Source organism: Nesoenas mayeri, assembly GCF_963082525.1.
Source record: "Nesoenas mayeri genome assembly, chromosome: 9".
NCBI classification, from domain to species: Eukaryota; Metazoa; Chordata; class Aves; order Columbiformes; family Columbidae; genus Nesoenas; species Nesoenas mayeri.
Window position 1 is genome coordinate 5,311,906 of NC_137557.1, and position 17,550 is coordinate 5,329,455.

Genomic DNA, 17,550 nt, shown 5'->3' on the forward strand with positions numbered 1-17,550 from the left:
CCGCCCCAGGGGAGCAGCCCCGTGTCAGGAGGGCTGGGAGCCGCCCCGGCAGCCTGCGGAAACCTGGTGGTGCAGGCAGGGCGGCCCTGCAGGGCCTGGACACAGCCAGAGGCTGCACAGGCAGCCGGGAAGCAGGAGAGAGCTGGGGATGTGCGGAGCCTGCGGGCAGACACAGATTTGGGGTGAAGCCTGTGAAAGGCAAGTTTCATCCTCATCCTGCGGCTGTGTGTTCCCCCGGGAGCCCTCCAAGCTGGGGTGTTGCACAGCTGCTGGGTACAAGCACAGAGGCAACACAGGAGGGTGACACACAACACTTATGGCTTTCAGGAAGCTCTCTGCAGAGTTTTGGGGGTCCGTCGCACCACAGAAGCTCCCTGACACAAGAGCATGGCTTATGGTGAAGAAAAACACCCGTCGATGGGATGCTGGGCTGGCTGCAAAGCGGGACCTGGGTGCATTGGGCTCTTGCCTGCAGGTGATGGGGACAGGGCCAGCTCCTCCCCACCGCACAGCACGCACCCTCGGTGCCCATCGCCAGCACCCCAGCAGGCTGTGACCCACCCTGGCACCTTCCCCGGCCACCGTGGGCACTCCGAGCTGCCTGACCGCCCAGCAAAGCCGAACCGGGGCTCCCGCTGGCGCGTTGCCCCAGATCTGCCCTGCCCAATAACGCTCAGGCGGGGAAGCAGAGCCGTCCTAATGCAGTTAATTAGCTGATTCACGGAGGTTACTGGCGAACAAAAGGAGCACAAACAGCCCAGGGCCACATTATGTTCGGTGTCTGCTTTGCTACTCTTACCTTCCCGCGGGTGCCGGCGGCGCGGGCCGGCAGCGCTCGGCAGCACGTGGCAGCAGCCGGCAGCCCGCGGTGCCACCGCCACCTCGTCCCTACTCGTCTGGCTCTGTCCTCCCTCAGCAGCACCGGGAGAGGGACAGGAGGACTGGGAAGGTTCAAGTCCCTGTGTCCCTTTTGGAGGAGGGACACAGATCCTGCATCTCCAGGGCAGGCAGAGCCCCAGACAGGCATCGACATGGGGACACAGCGACTTCAGGGCTGCCAGGTGACATGGGCACAGCCCCGTCTGTCCCCAAAGACAGGAGGGCAGCTCCCACAAAGGGGCACTTTTCAGCCCCAGGTGCCCAACTCCTCCTGCCATAGGGAGCCTCTGGCCACCAGCCCCTTGGTGCCACAGGACTGGGGCACCAAAATCCTGCCCAGTCTCCCAGCACCAGGCGGGATAGGGAATATGGCAGGCACCCAGGAGGGATGACAAGGTGGGGACGCAGAGCAAGGGGAGGAGGGGACAGTGTTGCAGAAAGGTCCACTGATGTCCCAGAAGCCAGGGTGGAAAGGGCTGGCATTGCCCCAGGTGTGCAAGCGTGGAACAGTGACAAGCTGTGGGTAGGGATCACACACACCAGCTGTGGAAAACAGGCACCAAGAAACCATGAGGAAGCCATAGGATGGATGTGAAGATCCTGCCAGTGAGGGGCTTACAGAGCTGGCGTCACCTGGCTGACGGAGAAGCAAGAGTGTCTGGAGGAGAGGGCAGAGGCCAAATTTGCATAGAAGAGGGTGGCCCAGTTTCCATGGAAGAGGGTGGCAGAACCAGCAGCTGAGGCCAGACACATTTGGCTCAGGAACTGGGAACGTCAGCACATGTTGATGCTCCTGACATCCTCGCAGGAAATTCCCTGGCACAGCGTGGGGACCGGCCAGCAGACACGCTGTTCCGCCTGTTCATCCCCATCACCAACAGCCTGGTTGGGTTCCCTGGCAAGTTGGCGTTGGCAGCACCACCCACGGACACGGGACAGCCACGGCCTCTCCCCACGGTGCCGCCGCAGCTCTGGAGAGGAGCGCTCGGGTGCTGGGCTTCCCCATCCCGCAGCACTAGATGGTGCTGCAATACAGCGATAGTGCCTGGGCTGCTCAGCGCCAGCCGAGCGGGAAGGACGCGGCCCCGGGTCACCGCACGGGCTGGCAGGTCACACGGGCCGGGACGTGCCACCAGCTCTACGCTAAGAGAGAAGCAGCCCCTGTGCTGGACTGGGCATGCCGAGTCCCTCTTCGTCCCTCTTTTGTCCCTAACGCTGCCAAGCCAAGGGATGCACGAGAAGCCCCGAGAGCCCAAGGCCATGGCAAACTGCCCAGCGGGGCTCCCCGTGGCCAAACACAGCACCCAGCTCCTGCTGGGGACCAGCCCCATGGCCACCCCACGGTGCAGCACATGGGGCTGGAAGCAGCATCTCCTGCACTTACCTGGGGCAGGTGCCCCACACTTACGTCTTCCCACAGCCCCACTCCTGCCTGCTGCTCATTCCCCACGGCATCGCCCTGGAGCTGCAGCTTGCTCCTACAGCCCATACCAGGGGTGCCCCAGGGAAGCAGCATGTCCTCACCTGGGGTGGGGGGCAAGCAGGGTTAAGGGGGCTTTGCCTCAGGACAGGGACCCAGCCCCCACAAAGCTGGGGATTTGACTCCAGCCCTAAAATTCACAGCCACGTCCCTTCTCTGCCTGTGGATCTGGGGGCTGGCAGTGCCCGCGCTGCCGGCTGGGGAGCGGGTGGCTCATACCTGCCATGGGTTGTCCTCCTCGGTGTTGCACATGGGTCATGCACCAACTGAGCACCCAGATTTCCAGCTCTGGGGATGAGCTGCATCACCCCTTGCACCTCCTGCCCCAAGCCATGCAAAAGGGTGCTGGGTTCCAGCTCCTTGAGAGACCAGGCCAGGCACCCGCTCTACCTGCAGCAAAGGAGAGGGGACACAGAGCCCCATGCCCAAAGCGAGCTGGAGGACCCAGGTCCCCACCTGACACCCAGACAACACGCAGGGAGAGGCAGAGCCCTTCAGGCCCCCATCCTGGCAGGCAAGGACACATGCAAAGACCTCATCCCTGCAGATTTACAGCCTGAGGTCTCCATCCCTGTGGATTCTCCAAGGGCTAATTGCATTGGACTTTCTCACCCCCCAGCTGCCTTCCTTGGGCTTCCTTAAAACAGGGACACAAGAGCCTCTCCAGGTCACCACCTGAAGCGTGGGACTCGCTGCTTCCTCCTGGGTCACGCGTGGTGCAGCACTATGAGGGGGGCCAGGGTCCTCCTTGGGGTATGCGAAGCTCAGCATCACCCAGAGTCCTTTCTCCTGCCCTTGGGAGAGGATCTGCTCAGCCTGACAAGATGGAGCAGCCATCAGTTGAGGGAAGGATGGAGGATTCCCTGTGTATGCGCAAGAGGAGCCACAGGCACCCCAGCCCTGCTCCCACCCCACAGCAGGGAAGGATTGGGGTGGTGGCCCCAAGGAGACCTGGCAGCAGGATTAGCATCCAGCTGCGCTTCAGATCCTGAGGACCTCCACTGGGTTGGGGACCAGCAGGTCCCCCCAGCCACCAAGTCAGGCTCCAGGACCAGAGCTCACCGAGGGGGACAGGCTGTGGGGCATGTGACAGCCAGGGACAAGAGAGGAACTGGATCTCCCGCATCTGCTCCTCAGCGTGGGCCGGGCTTTCCTGCCCACATCAGCCAGCTCCCAGGGGAAGCACAAACGTCCCTTCGCCACTTCGGAGATGCATCTTTGCTCCATGGGATCAACCAAGGCTGGCCAAGGGCCCCAGGCATCCCCAGCCCGCTCCCGAGGGGTCTGCTCCCCTGGGACACCTCACACCGAGCTGGGTGGCGATTGTTCTGCCAGAGGAACAGCTCTTCATGTCTATTTTCAGCAGCAATGCCCCAGAAGCACTTCTGCGTTTGTGATCTTGAGGAGCCATGCCTGGCAGGCAGTTTCACTCAATCGCTTAAGCAGATGCCAATTATTTGCCCAGACACAAACTGCAATGTTACCCCTAGCCTGTGTCTAGTGTGGAGTCCAAGTCCTGCATTCCCCACAGGCAGGTTCTCCACCAAGCCTTCAAGGTGCTCCAAATTTCATGAAGGTTGTCAAGACGCAACAAGAATACCTTTGGAGGAGGATAACTAAAAGCTACGGCTGGTGCAGGACAAGCTCGAGCTGATGGAACAGGTCCTAACCTACCACAGGCAAGAGGTCAGGACTGGAGGTGGGTCTGCTGGTCCAAACCTGGCCCAGTTGCCCACAGGGCACAGGCTCACCCCCACTGGTTATACTGGTTTGTGACCTTTGGTAGCACAGCTCCACAGGGCACCACATTTCAAGACGACCATATGGAAGCTGCTCTCAATTCAGCTCGTTGTTCAGCCGCTCGCAGGACATCGTCGCTCCAGCTAAGGTCCAGCCACATCAGAGGCCTTGGGAAGGGTTGCCCTTGGTTGAAGGGGTCACCTCTTCACATCAGCAAGGCTTGAGTCCTTCCAGACTTGTACAAGGCACCCAGTAGCTCTACTGATGGCTACATTTGGGAGGTTCCTGGGCTATCTTCAGCAGTGAGCCAGCACAGCCCAGAACAGCTTCAGCCACTCGCCTCCATGGTGTCCAGGACCAATGTGACCAGCACTCCAATGAGGGTTCAAATCACCTGTGACAGACAGGTCACACCTGCAGAGGAGGAACAGAACAAGCAGCACCTCCGCTCCGCACACTGCAGCTGAACGTGTGACCTGTGAAGCTCCAGGTGAGGGACCCAGGATCACGACACCACGCCTGGAAGCACACAGGGGCCACATCCTCTTCACCTCCAGTGCTGTGCACCAGCCTGGCTCTGCTCACCACGCAGTGCTGGAGATCATCTTCTGCACACCAGAGGCAGGTGGGACCCCCCAGGTCCCAGCAGGCAGCTGTTGGCACAAGCCCAGCTCACCAGGGAGACCATTTCTAAGATCCTTGGAGGTGCCTTCAGGTGGCACAAGCCTCCCCAAGCCCTCTCCTGCTGAGGGGGACCTGCTGCTCCTGGTCCTCATCCAAACACAACATCCAGCTGAGCAATCCCTGCAGCATTTTGGCTGCACCCAGAAGGCCTCACATGGCATTGAGCACCAAATGACATGAAAAGCCACCTTCAAGCCTTCACACCTTCCAGAACCAGACAAGCAAGAGAAACTTCCAACAACCACCGCCCCCCCCAAGACAACCTCAAATCACAGCGAGAAACCCAGCACCGAGGGGCCTTTATACCCCTCAGCGGGGTGTGGCTGCCTCTGATTGGCTGGGATAGCTGAGAGGTGGCAGCTCTGGATTGGCTGAGCACAGCCTCCCTCACCCTGTGATTGGTGGGCAGCTGCTGTGAAGGCTGAGACAGGTGGCAGCACGTGGTTGGCTGGGGGTAAGCACAGGTGGCAGACTGAGATTGGTCAGGCTTGGGCATTGCTTGATTGTGATTGGTGGAGGCAGCATGAGGTGGGAGTGGCAGGGAGGGACAGGTGGCAGTGTGGAATTGGCTGGCAGGCTGTCCTGCTGTGCGGGGATTGGCTGTGGTCAGACTTGGAGGGGCTCCCTGCGGTGGCCCATGCACTGAGCTGTGCCCAGTCTCAGCCGTCCCCTCCCTGCTCCGCACCAGGGGCGACATCTGTCCCCTCTGCACCCAAAATGTGGGAGCACAACCAGGGGTCACGGGGTGTTGGGGGGGCTGCCAGACCCCCAGGACCCAGCCAAGACGGGGTGCAGTGCAGAAACACCGGGGCTGCCCTGCACAGTGGGGTTGGCCTCTCCATCACCAGTGGCCATGGGACCTCAGCAGCTGTAGGTTTGGGGGTCACTCAACCTTGCCCTCTCCTCACCCCCTGAGTGCTCTGTGCATCTCCCACACCCCAAACCCAAGACAACCCTACTACCCAAGACTCACAGGTTTTGGGGGGCTGCAGGACAGGTCCTGCTCTGTATTGGCAGGCAGTGAGGCCACTGCTTCCCCAAAATCTCCCCAGATGTGAATGCAGGGTCCCCACATCTGGGTGACAGGCAGAGCCTGCTCCCCCCAGCTCCTCAGCTGCAGAAGCTTATTTGAATAATTTGCCTCGCAAATCCACGAGCAGCAGATCGAACCGCACATGGTCCATCACACCATCAGATGCACGGGGACACGGGCACAGCACAACAAAGCAGCACCCAGCTGCGCGGTGACACACGGTGACACCCGGTGACAGCCGCGCGGTCTGCCACTCCCGTGTTGTCACATCCCATCGGGGACATCAGAGCACCTGCTTATCAAACCTGGTGCTGGCCTCCAGCCCTGCCACCAGCACCCAGGCAGGCGAGAGGCAGGGCTGGATACGGCCCGCGAAGCAAGGCGGTAAATCTGATAAGCTATCACCCAACACTGTGATTAGTTGGATAATTAAGGACAAGGAACCAGATTTTGAGCTTATTTGTCGCCGGTGTAAATACAGAGTAAGTGACCTGGCTGCTCCAGGGGGATCAGGAGCTGTGACCCTCACAGCCAGTGCATTAAATGCACATTGGTTCCTCTTTTATTTTAAAACAACGTAAAATAGAGATCACTCCTGCAGCATCTCAACATTAACCACTGGGATTGCAGCTTGAGGAGGAAATGAGACCCCACGGTGAGGCTTTGACTCCAGCACAGCCCAGGACAGCGAAACAGGACCCGCCTGAGCCAGGACAAGGAATTGGGAGGCAGAGACAAGGCGGGTTCCTGCAAACGGTCTCCGCACACCTGGCAAAGCAGGCTGAGCTATTCCGGGCTCCAATGCCCTAGAGGAGGGAGGAAAAATTAGTCGGAGGAAGGTTAAGAGCAAAGCAGCAGAGGTTTGGGTTAAGTTACAGCATTATGGTTTAGTTAAAGCAGACAAACAAACCCCAGGGTCCCACCACCAAACCTCCATGAGTTGGCACCCCGGGAATTGCTGGGGGGCTGGAGCATCCCCCAGGGAGCAGTTCTGGCTGAGTTCAACCCCTGCTGGGCACTGTCAAAGCACACAGGTGTGAACAAGCCAAAGGAGAAGGACTGTGTGGCCTCAGCACCCACCACCCCAAAACCAGAGGGTCACCCACCAGCAGCAGACAGCGCAATGATTGTGGGGTTTGGTTCCTCATCCCCACATCATCCAAATGGAACCCCTAAGCCTGATCCTAGACGGACAGGATTGCTGAGCGCCCTGTATCCCACCTCACATCCATTTAGCCTGTATGGTTTCCCAGTCTAACTCATCCCCACCAATATCCCCCCAAAAAACAGCAGGACAGTGCAGTGTGGGCACAGTGATATGTTCTTAGGGACATGGGTTAGTGGTAGTTAGGTTATGGTTGGACTCAATGATCCTGAGGGTCTCTTCTCCCCCAAGGACAGCCCTGAGAAATGTCCCTCCAACAGGGGACATCACAGCCACACACTGCAGACACATCCCCCAGGCACCCCCATCAACACCCCGCACCCCCTTCTACCCTCTGTCCAACTCTCTTCGCAGCCCAAGCCCAAAGCAAAAACAAAAGAAAGAAGGTAAAGAAGTGGAGAAATAAACAAATAATGAAATAAAACTAAAAATAAACCAAAACAAATGAAAAACTAAACCAAAAAGCAGCAGTTGGGAGGCAGCCTTGTTAGGACAACTCAGCAAAATAAAATTCCGGTTTATTGTTGGACAACATTGTTTCACACATACATCAAACAGGCCAAAAAAAAAAGAGAAAAAAAATAAACAGCAACTTCATAGACAGAAAAAAAACAACAAAAAAAAAAAAGAAAACCTTTTTATCTTTGGCCTTGCCACCTCATACAAACCACGATCTATGGTACAGCTAAAGTACATACACAAAAAAAAGTTACTGGAATGCTCAGAATAAGATTGTAAATTTTTTTTTTTTTTGCATTTTTGTCTTTTTTTTTTTAATTTTTTTTTTTACAAGGTTTTGTTTTATTCTCCTTTGAGATAATGGTTTGGGCCTGGTCACACCACAAGTAAAGTCAGAGATAGGTAACAAGAGAGATATACACTTCAAAGCCCCCCTTTTGGTCAATCCGAGATCACTTAAAAATGGCGGACCTCCTAACAATATGTACAAAAATATAAAATGTAAATAAAAAATACAAACAAATTCTCCTTTAAAGTACTTTTAAGAAAGAAAGCAGGGCCTTGAAGTTTTGGTGCTTGGGGGGGGAGGGGGTGTGTGGGGAAAGGGGGGTTTTCTCTCCCTGCTAACGGGCGAATCGTTTCGTATGTTGGTTGAGTGGCAGCGCCGCGCCGGGGGGGCCAGGGACGGGTTCACTCTACTTGGTGAGGATGACCACGGCGGAGGGGGGAGGAAGAGGAAGGGGGGTGTGTGTGGGGAGGGGGTTGCACTGGGAGGGAAGGGGGCTCCCAAGGGTGAAGAGGACGCGCTGGCCTTTTTTGTTGTTTTCCTCCTTATTTAAAAAAAAAAAACCAAACAAAAAACAAACAATAATAATAATAATTTGCTGCCTAGTCATCTTCATCGGTTTTCTGCTTCTTGGGATCGACGTCGTCATCCTGGGGGGCGAAAGCAAAGGCGTTAGGAGAGGGGATGGGGAATGGGGGGGCTGCTGAGAGCCGCATCAAGGCAGGAGAGAGGGTTCTGGGTCCCAACACGAGTGTTTCTCCCCCATGCAAGATGGTCTCTCGCAGCCAGCTTGGGGAGCTCCCCCACATGAGCACCCCAGGGCTCCCCATAGCCAGAGCAAACACCCCACTAACGAGGCCAACGTGTAAACGGAACCGGGACGTGTCCCCGGAGAGGCACAGGGAGCGCATGGATACAGCGTCCCAGCTCCAAGCCAGCCCAGCCCCACCGACACCCCCCAAACCCTCCAGGGTGGCTGTGAGGGGCTGGCCGGTCTTCCCTACCTCGTCATCCTCAGCTGCCCGTTTGCCTGTGGCTCCCTCGGCTTCATCATCTTCATCGCCGTCTTCTTCCTCACCTGCATGGAGAAGGACAGGACCATCAGATCCTCTCGCAGGGGTCCAGCACCTCTGGGTTTAACCCTGGCTCAGCACCCCCCATGGTGATGCCCAGTGCCCCATTGCAGAACAGTGAGTGCCTGAAGAAACAGGGGCTGCTTTTGGGGCACCTCCCAACCGACGTGACCCAAAGGGGAAACAAGGATTTGCAGCTCTGAGCCTGGATCACGCTGCATTTATACCACAGGCAACAAGACAGCGAAAGCAGCACCTAGCATGAATGCTGAAATCACAGGAAAAATTTAAAAATAAAGGAAAAAAACTACCTAGTAGCTGCTCTGCCTAACTGCTCCAGATTACTTCTGCTTCCCTTCGCAGCTATTAGTCCATCTTTAATGAGTTAAGAGAGCCAGAACGCATTAGTTCTGAGCCAGAACACTTTCTAATTATCAGAACAGCAAACAAATGCTACCAAGTTATCTTGCAGTCAGAGAGGATGAGCAGAGCTCTGGGCTTTGACCCACTTCGAGCTCAAGTAGGCCAGTGGATCAGAACGACCAAGTCTACCACAGCCGGCCAGTTTTGGGGGGTCAGAGGCAAGACCGGAGGCCCTGGAGGAGGAACAAGCTCTCGGCTGCCCAGACAAACCTCTTGCGTAACAGGAGACCCTACTAAAACTTAGAGCGCTAAGGCCTGTAAGCTGGCTTTAAAGCACCGCCACGAGCCACACGTATAGACAGCCGGGGGGATTAAGGTCAGCCCATCCTCCCTTCCCGGCGTGTGCTCAGCCAGAGCGCGGCCCCTGCAGCGGGAAGGGCCAAGATTAGCTCCCGGCGATGGATCAACACGCCGGCAGCCACCACGCACGCCAGGCCGGCCGGCGGGTCAGGTGACAGCGACAAGCTGATTGGGAGCATTTTTAGTTCTTTGAGCTGCTTTAAGCAAAGCAAATAACGAGATGGGATGGGGAGAAGGGTGAGAAAAATACACGCTCAAGCTCCCCTCTGCTGTCAAACTCCAGGATGAAGTTTGGCCTCGAGGGTTGGGGAAAAAAAAGCTGATGCAAGCTGCACTCGCTGCCTTTAAATCTCTTTCCCGCAGCGTTGAGCAGCTCAGGTGCAGCTCTCGTGCAGGGATCACCCAAGGGCAGCGGGCACAGACAGAGCCCGTGCGCCATCCCAGCAAGGTGTTCACACCTCCAGCACCGCCCGCCAAACCGTGCCCGCGCTCAGTGGGCTGCGAGAGCAGGGCTGGCGCTGCGGGACCGAAGCTCCACGGGCTTGTCACAGCAGTATCCAAGCAACACTTCCACTCCACACACACACCTGCTGCATCCCCCTCCTGCCCGAGGTGAGCAGGGACAGGCGAGTGTTCCTCGCTTTTCCACCCCGAAGCAGGGTTGGAGGTAGATGAGCTCAGGACAGCACATAACCACACTGTGCCCTGTCCCCAGGGGTTAAAATCATGAGTAAGAACAGGGTCACAATTCCCAGCCTTCCCCCAGTGAGCCAGTTGACACCAAAGGCACACACAGCACGCTGCTGAGAGCGGAGTGCGACCCCAAAGGAGGCAGCTTTACCTGCTTACGCCATCCAAATTGGCACTGGCCTAACGCTTGGTACATTTCAAGCCCTGTCGCCATCTCCCAAAACTAACCCACAGGTTAGTAGGTCAGCACATAAACCAAAAATTCACAGGGGATTAACCTAGTAACAGCTAATCAAGCGCCTCAAGTTCATCTCAGCATAACAAGAATGGTTTTCTGCCAGCCTTAACGAGTGATAAAAATAAACAATGTTATTCATCCAAGTAGATCTTGGGGAGGAAGCAAAAAAATAATAGTGGGGAGGGTGAGAAGTGATTCGGCGAGTCACTGCTGGATTTCTGGTCACTGCTGCCAAAACCCACCTCCAGGCTGGGCCGGGTCAGGAGCAGAGGAGGGCAGGGAGACGCAGGACACCGCGGACAGGCCGGGATTAAAGCAAGTCCGCCTGCTCCCGCTGGAGGAGCGGGGAAGCGCTGCAGGTTCCCCTGGCCACTGCACATGGCACCCGGCCCACAGAAGGGCTGGGAGCGGGGATCAGCCCCCGCGCGCTGCTCCATGAACAAGGGTGGTGACCTATCCCTCGTGCCAAGGCACGGCTGTCCAGGGCTGTCCCCGTCCCACCGACCAGAACTCACATCTGCAGCAGCAGTTGCGATCGCAAGAGTCAAGGGCAGGTTTTACGACTCGCACAGAAGGGCTAATGCGCTTATTCAGCGCGGCCGTACGGTGCCGTCTGGCCAGAGGAGGGAGGACGGAAGGAATCTGCCCTCAGCCTGCTGGAATGGATTCAAAGCTGACTTCACTCCCCGTGTTGGTAGCACTGGCGAGCAAGGAGGGACTGAGCCCGGCTGGCAAGAGCTCCCCGATGCAGTGGCAAGAGGCAGGTGCTCTGGGGCACCCGCTGCCCAGGGCAGGGGTGGGGGGAACAAAGAAAGTTACCATCACCCTCTTCCTCCTCGTCCTCTTCCTCGCCACCTTCCTCTTCCTCTTCATCTACTTCGTTGTCAGCCTCCTGCTCTCCATTTTCATCGTTCTCCTTGGCAAGACAAAACATCACTTAAAAAAATGCACCAGGGAAGGGAGAAGGGGGAAGAGCTGCTCAGCAGAAGCGTGCGTCCCCACCTTTCCTGCCCAAAGCACCAGCCCCCCGGAGCCCCGGACCCGCGTCCCACATCCCGCCCACCTCCGCATGACACGGGCAGCACGAAGGATCGAGTCCAGAGTAACTCGGAGCCGCAGCTTTGATGCCAAGACAAAGACTGCAAAGGCTCTTGTGACACACAGAAATGCAGCAGAGTGAATTTCCCCCGGAGTGTTAAAAATAGGAAACCAACCGGGTTTACTTGTACACAATGTGTTTCCCCTGCTCAACTGATTGTAACACTGTAACCGTAGGGTTTGGGGTTTTATTTTTGTTGTTTCCTTTTTTCTTTCTTCCTCTCCTTTTCCAGCACCTAGGAAGCCGGCAGCACTGGACACAGCCTCACACGGCTTTCAGGGACAGGATTCGAGCCCAGCTTTCCCTTCTGCACACAAATCAACTGCCCGCAGGCTCGGAACGTCTGTTGGACTTGAAGCCCCAAAGGCAGGAGGGCCCTGCACAGCACAGTGCTGCCATTTGGAGGGGTCCCCTCTCCGGCAGGGCTGGGGACAAGACCACCGCAAAAGCAAGAAAGGGGAGGAAAATAAGGCGGCTCTGCCTCCCCCTGCAGATCTCAGCCATACTCACAGCGTTGCCGTTGGCTGGTGCATCTCTGCCATTTTCTGTTTCTTCAACAACTTCCTTCTTCTCTTTTAGATCCTGGAAGGAGCAGAAAAGCAGAGAAGTCACTCCAATTCCAGGTGCCTGGGTCAGAAAAGCTGCAGATTAAGCGTGAAAAACACAGTCTGAGAGAGCACAGGAGCTGGTTTCTCTACATCGATTTGGTCGCCACGTTTGGGCTCCTCCTTGGGAACGGGAGAGCACGGGGGCGAACGAACCTCAATCCAAATCAGCCTCGCGGGGAGAGCGGCTGTCTACAAAAGAGACCGCTCTGTTTCACCTCGGAGCTCCCAAACACACAGCCCTGGCCGCCTGTGTATGCTCAACAGCAGCAGCGCTGGCCGATTGCCCATCTTAGCACAGTCCACGCAAGCTCCTGCAACGCCACGGAGAGCAGAGCCGGCAGCCCCGGCCAAGGCTCGGGCTCCGCCACCCCCATGTCCGCAATAGGAACAAACTCCAGCGCCCGTCAGCAGAGACAGCGGTGTCTGCCCTGCCCGCGGAAAATCATACAGCAAAGAACACACGCCTGGTGTTTCTCGCAGCAGCAGGGAGGAGACTCCAGGATCCGGCCCGTGGCTTTAAGTGTAACAGGATGGAGGGGGGGAATTTTTTAAAAAGTCTATTTTTACACTGCTCCTGGCTACTTCAGTTTAAATCTCCACCGCAAGGAGAGCAGGAGATTGTGTGCTTTTGCTATTGATCACTGTCAAAATGTCATGCCAAGTCACTCGGCAAACAGGCTGAGAGGATCCAACTTTATGTTCCCGCATAAAGAGAGCTTGGATTTAACACTGGCATCTCCGCTCGCATCCTCCTCCCCTTCTGTTCCTCCATCAGCTGGAGCGAGATCCTTCAGCACAAGGAGCGTTTCCGCAGCCAAGGAAAGCAGAGAGGCCCTTCCCCGGGGCCAGCGGCTTCAGCGGCAACCGTGAGCTGTTTAAAAGTCGTGGCAGCTTCCTCCTCCTCCTCCTTCGCTGCTCTGCCCCCTCCCCGCGGGCACTTTCACTCCCACCGAGCTACTGTCACCACTGTCACTTCCTCGTGGGAACCGTGGCGAGAGCACAGCCCTGCTTTGGGAGGATTTCCAACAGCCCACAGGCTGCACTTAGGTGAGATGGCGCAGAGGTTTTAGACCACTGGGTTATTTAAACCCAGCTTACCAGCACACCGAGGAAGGACTTAATTTGGAAGTGAGCTCTGGGGAGGCTACACCTGTTGATCGAACCTCATCCAATCAAACCAGCATCCTGGGAGTTTGGGGTGAAACAAAAACACGAGCTCCCTCCTGTTTCAGTGCTCACACATGAATCTCAGGCCATCTCCCCCACACTGCCCAGTTCCGCCAGTTCCACACCATCGGCAGCTCCTGGTCCCCTGTTCCCCAGAGGCCGATCACAACCATTTAACCCCTCAGGCACCGCTGCGCTGCTCCGTGCGGCAGCCACTGCCTCAGATCAGGCATGAGGGCGACAAAGCATTTCCTAAGTTAAACACAGAGCGAATCGGGCAGTCAGAGTTTCCACGGCTCACTGTGCCCAATGGTTCTTTTCAAAGAGAGCTGTTCACAAAACGTAAGCAATTCTCCCGCTGAAGGAACAACTCATTCTCGGGGATTTTAGCTGGACAGATCGCCAGCCCTGACCTTTCCTGTACCAAAGACACTCTCAGTTTAACGACCATCAGGATGCCAGGTCATGAAGTTTGTGCTCGCAACAGGGTTGCAGGGAGGACCACAGCTTCTCTTTCCCCAGGCCCAGTCCAATACAAACAGATGTGCGCAGCAGCCTCCAGAGCAGGAGTCCGTGCGGCAGGACTGCTTTAGCTCCAAAGCTTTGACAGAACCTCTAATTATAGGTGTGGCAAGGCTGTTTGTCCATAAAATAGCGATAGTGTTTAGTCATACGCCAGCTGCCCAGGGAGCTCTACCTTCGCTCCCGCTCTGCTCCCGGCGCTCAGCCGAGGCTCCCGGGGGGGGAGAGGGCAGGATCTCGGCGGGAAAGAGGCAGGATCCCGGTGCCTGGTGCCCCCCGCCCCGGAGCCGCGTCCACCCGTGTGCGCGGAGGAGCCGCGTCCCGCCGGCAGGGGGCGCCCCCGCGCCGCCACGCGCGCGGCCGCCGTTCAAACCGCGCGCCACTCTCCGCGCCTCTCTGATTGGCCGCTCGCCAGCGCGCCGGCCCGGCGCCCCGCGGGCTGCCGGGAAGTGTAGTCCCGGCCGGGGCGGCGCGGAGGACTCCGGCTCCCAGGGGGCGGCGCGGGCAGGGCCGCACGTGGTTGGCGCCCCGCGGCACGGCGGCGCAGCCGGGGGCGGTGCTCGGAGCGGAGCCACCGCCCGGGCGGGGCGGGATCCCCACCGCCCTTTCCCCGCCTCCCGAGAGCGCGCCGGACGGCAAGGCGGGACGAGGGCGAACGGCCCCGGTGCCTCCGCGCTTTGCCCCCGCCACCGGGGGTATGTGTGTGTGGGGAGGGTCACCTTGCGGCCGTGCGCGCCTCCGCCCGCCCCGCAGCACGGATCCCCGACGCCCCGGGAGGGCGAGCCGGGGACGAGGCCCCCCTTTCCACCGCTCTAAAGGGCAGGGGAAGGTTAACGGCAAACTTGGCCCCGTTCCCCCGGGGAGGGATGGGGATCGACCCGCTTCGTCGCTCCCCAGCTCCGAGAGAACCGGAGGCAGCGGGGACGGCTCCGCGGCCCCGGAGCGGAGGAAGGGCGGGGGGGGGGGGGGGGGGTACGGCTGTGGGAGCGGGAAACAGAAGTGAAATCGAAATCTGCCCGAAACAGCGTATTGTTGGTTGTTTTTCGTAAACCCTCCTCCTTGTTCGGAATTTTCCCCCCACCTCCAGCCCCGCTTCCCCCGGCAGCGGCACGACCCGGTGCCGGCCGAGGAGCAGGGTGATGAGGCCCCCGGGCACGGCCGCCCTCAACCCACTCACCCACCCAGGTCGAATCGAGTCTCCTCCCGCAACTTTCCCGGCAGCGGCGAGAGGACCCGGCCGTGGCCCCGGGCTCGACAGGGCGCACCGCCGCCGCGGCCCGGTCGGGAGCGCAGCCCGCCCGGGTGCCCGGCGCCCCCGGGGGACGCTCCGCCGCCGCTCGCAGACAAAGGCGGGCGCCGGGAGCCGCAGCGGGGACTCCCGGGAGAGTCCCTCCCGACCGGTACCGGCGCTTCCCATCACCGACTCGCAAAGTTCTCCCGCTGCAAGGAGCTCGACCCGAAGCCCCCAGCCCCGCTGCCCAAGCGCACCCGGGGCAGTTCCACCGCGGGATCTACTGCTGGGGCAACTCCGAAAATAGCAACTGCTCCCCTCCCCCGCCTCCGGGGGCAGCACCGGCAAAGCCCTCTGCCCCCACCGCATCGCCTCCGGGGGCGACTTCGAAATAGCACCCCCCCCCCATCCGGGGCAGTTCCGAAATAGTAACTGCCCCCCCCCCATCTCCGGGGGTAACACCGACACAGCAATTGCCCCCCCTTCACCTCGCATCAACCAGGTGCAACTCCGAAATAGCATCCACAACCCCCTCGGCTTATAGGGAGCAACTCCACAACAGTCACTTACCCTCCGCCCCCCCAACCCTCCTGTGCACGTTTCGGAGCGCTCCCCCCCCCCTGCACCGACGGCGCCGAGCGCGATCCAAGTTTGACGGGGCTGTCAAGCTCCCGCAGCGGACTGAATGAGGCGAACGCTGCCCGCCGCCGCCATCCATCCCCCCAACGGAGACGGAGGCCGGGGCGCAAACCGAGCTCTACACACACCGAGCCCCTCCGCGGCGGGACGGCCCCGCAGCCGCTGGGGTCCCCGGGAGGCAGCGGGCCGCGGAGCCCAGCGCGGCGAGACTCGCAGCACCGGCGAGGGCGGCGAGCACGTTTCCCGCACGCTGTAGACAAAGAAACGGCGCAGGCTGCTCCGCACAGCGAGCGCGGTGGCGGCGGCTCCGCACCGAGCCCCACCGCCAACTTCAACGCGGGGGGCGAGGGGGGGGAGGGGGGAAGGCGGGGGCAAGACAAGCGGGAAAGCGAATGGGGTGAAAAAAAATAAAAAGGGAAAAAGGTTAAAAAAAATCGAAAAAAAAAAAGCTTAGGAAAAAAATACAGGGGAAAAAAAAAAAGCAGCGGCGAGCGGGGGGCGACGCGCGGGGCGGCGGCTCACCTTGGTGGAGATCTCGGCGCTGGTGTCCACGGCCGTGTCGGACATGGCGGGGGCGTGCGGGGCTGTGGCGGCGCGGGCGGCGGCGCGGGCAGAACAATGGCAAAATGGCTTTGCGCGAGCCAGTGGGGACTCACGCGGCGCCACGGGCCCTCTTATAGAGCCGGGGGCGGCGCGCGCGCTGCCCCGCGCCGCGCCCATTGGCCGCGCGCGCCGCGGCCGCCGGCGCCCATTGGCCGCGGCGCAAACAATGGGCACGGCCGCTTAAAGCGGCAGGAGCCGGCGCCGCCGACACTGCGGCGATGAGTTCGGGCCCGGTCTCAGCGTGGGCGAGGCGCGGGGCGGTGGGCGGCGGAGCCCCCGCCCTCTGCCCGCCCCTCTCCCCGCGCTGCCTCCGCCCCCGCCGCCTCCGCCCCGCCCCGCCGTGTGAGGCGGCGGGCAGGGGGGTAGGAGCCCGGCGCTTCTCCCCCTCCCGTTCCCCGCCGCAGCCAGCCCGCATGCCTGCGGAGGGGCGGGAGGCGTGCGCGCCCGCCCGCGGAGGGGAGGAAAGATAATAAGAGTTAAAAATAATAATAGTAATGCGGGAGAACCGGCGCTGCACGCCCGTCCGGGGAGCGGCGCCCGCCCGGTAGTACCGGAGCAGTGGGGGGGTGCGGGGGAGCCCCGTCCCCCCGTGGCCGCCGGGGTCCTTTTCCCGTCCTCCACCCCCGACCTGCGCCGTGTTCTCGGCGTCGCGGAAACTTGTGCCACAACAACAACAACCGCCGCCCCCGGGGGAGCGGGGGAGGGGCGGCCGGGGGGGCGGCCGCGCTGAAATGCGGGTTTCCCACCCGTTTGCTTATTTGACAATTTAAAAACAACAAAAAAAACACACAACAAAAACAACAGCCAGGCCGAGTGTCTGCCCGCACACGCACACCTTGCCGAGTTCAGGGGTTGACACGCACATGCAGCAGCCCCACCGCTACACCGGGCCGCGGAACCCCTCCGCCCGCGGGTACCGGGGACCCCCCCGGCCCTCCTGCCGCCGCGGGGTAACGGGGCACCGGCACGGAGAGTGAGGGGACTGTGCCACACTCAAGATGGCGCCGAGAGCGCTTCGTGAGGCAACCACACGGTTTTGCTACACTCCGGGAGCTGCTCCGCAGCCCGCAACGGCCCCGCGGGTGAGGCAGCGCCGCGCTTCAGCGCTTCCCGGTGCGGACGGCGCAAAAGAAGGGGCGAGGGGGTGAGGAAAAGCCCCCCCAGACGGAGACGCGCCTGTTGCCACACTCAATATGGCCGCCAGGCCGAGGCGATATTCGGCAGAGCATGC

At 59.8% G+C, this 17,550-nt stretch overlaps 1 protein-coding gene across 4 annotated transcripts; it reads right to left on the reverse strand.

Moving 5' to 3' along the window:
* Positions 1-7,465: 7,465 nt before the first annotated feature.
* Positions 7,466-16,981, reverse strand: PTMA (prothymosin alpha). 4 transcript variants are annotated; one of them, XM_080349941.1, is made up of 5 exons: positions 16,239-16,981; positions 12,060-12,131; positions 11,270-11,366; positions 8,731-8,804; positions 7,466-8,376 (listed from the first exon to the last, which is right to left on the reverse strand). In XM_080349941.1, exons 1-5 carry the CDS (start codon positions 16,434-16,436, stop codon positions 8,329-8,331), a joined length of 489 nt encoding a protein of 162 aa, XP_080206067.1. In that variant the 5' UTR covers positions 16,437-16,981; the 3' UTR covers positions 7,466-8,328. The 4 variants fall into 4 exon arrangements, with proteins under 4 accessions (XP_080206067.1, XP_080206068.1, XP_080206069.1 ...); XM_080349942.1 differs by having other exon boundaries at positions 11,270-11,363; positions 16,239-16,977; XM_080349943.1 differs by having other exon boundaries at positions 11,276-11,366; positions 16,239-16,974.
* Between the last annotated feature and the right edge of the window lie 569 nt (positions 16,982-17,550).

Excerpts from the sequence above, each read along its gene's own strand:
- PTMA (XM_080349941.1), bottom strand. The coding sequence starts at position 16,436 with ATGGGCGCGGCGCGGGGCAGCGCGCGCGCCGCCCCCGGCTCTATAAGA. Across the intron at positions 8,805-11,269 it reads CGAGGAGGAAGAGGGTGATG|GTGAGGAAGAAGACGGCGAT; the intron begins GTAACTTTCTTT and ends TTCTCCATGCAG. Across the intron at positions 8,377-8,730 it reads GGGCAGCTGAGGATGACGAG|GATGACGACGTCGATCCCAA; the intron begins GTAGGGAAGACC and ends TTCGCCCCCCAG.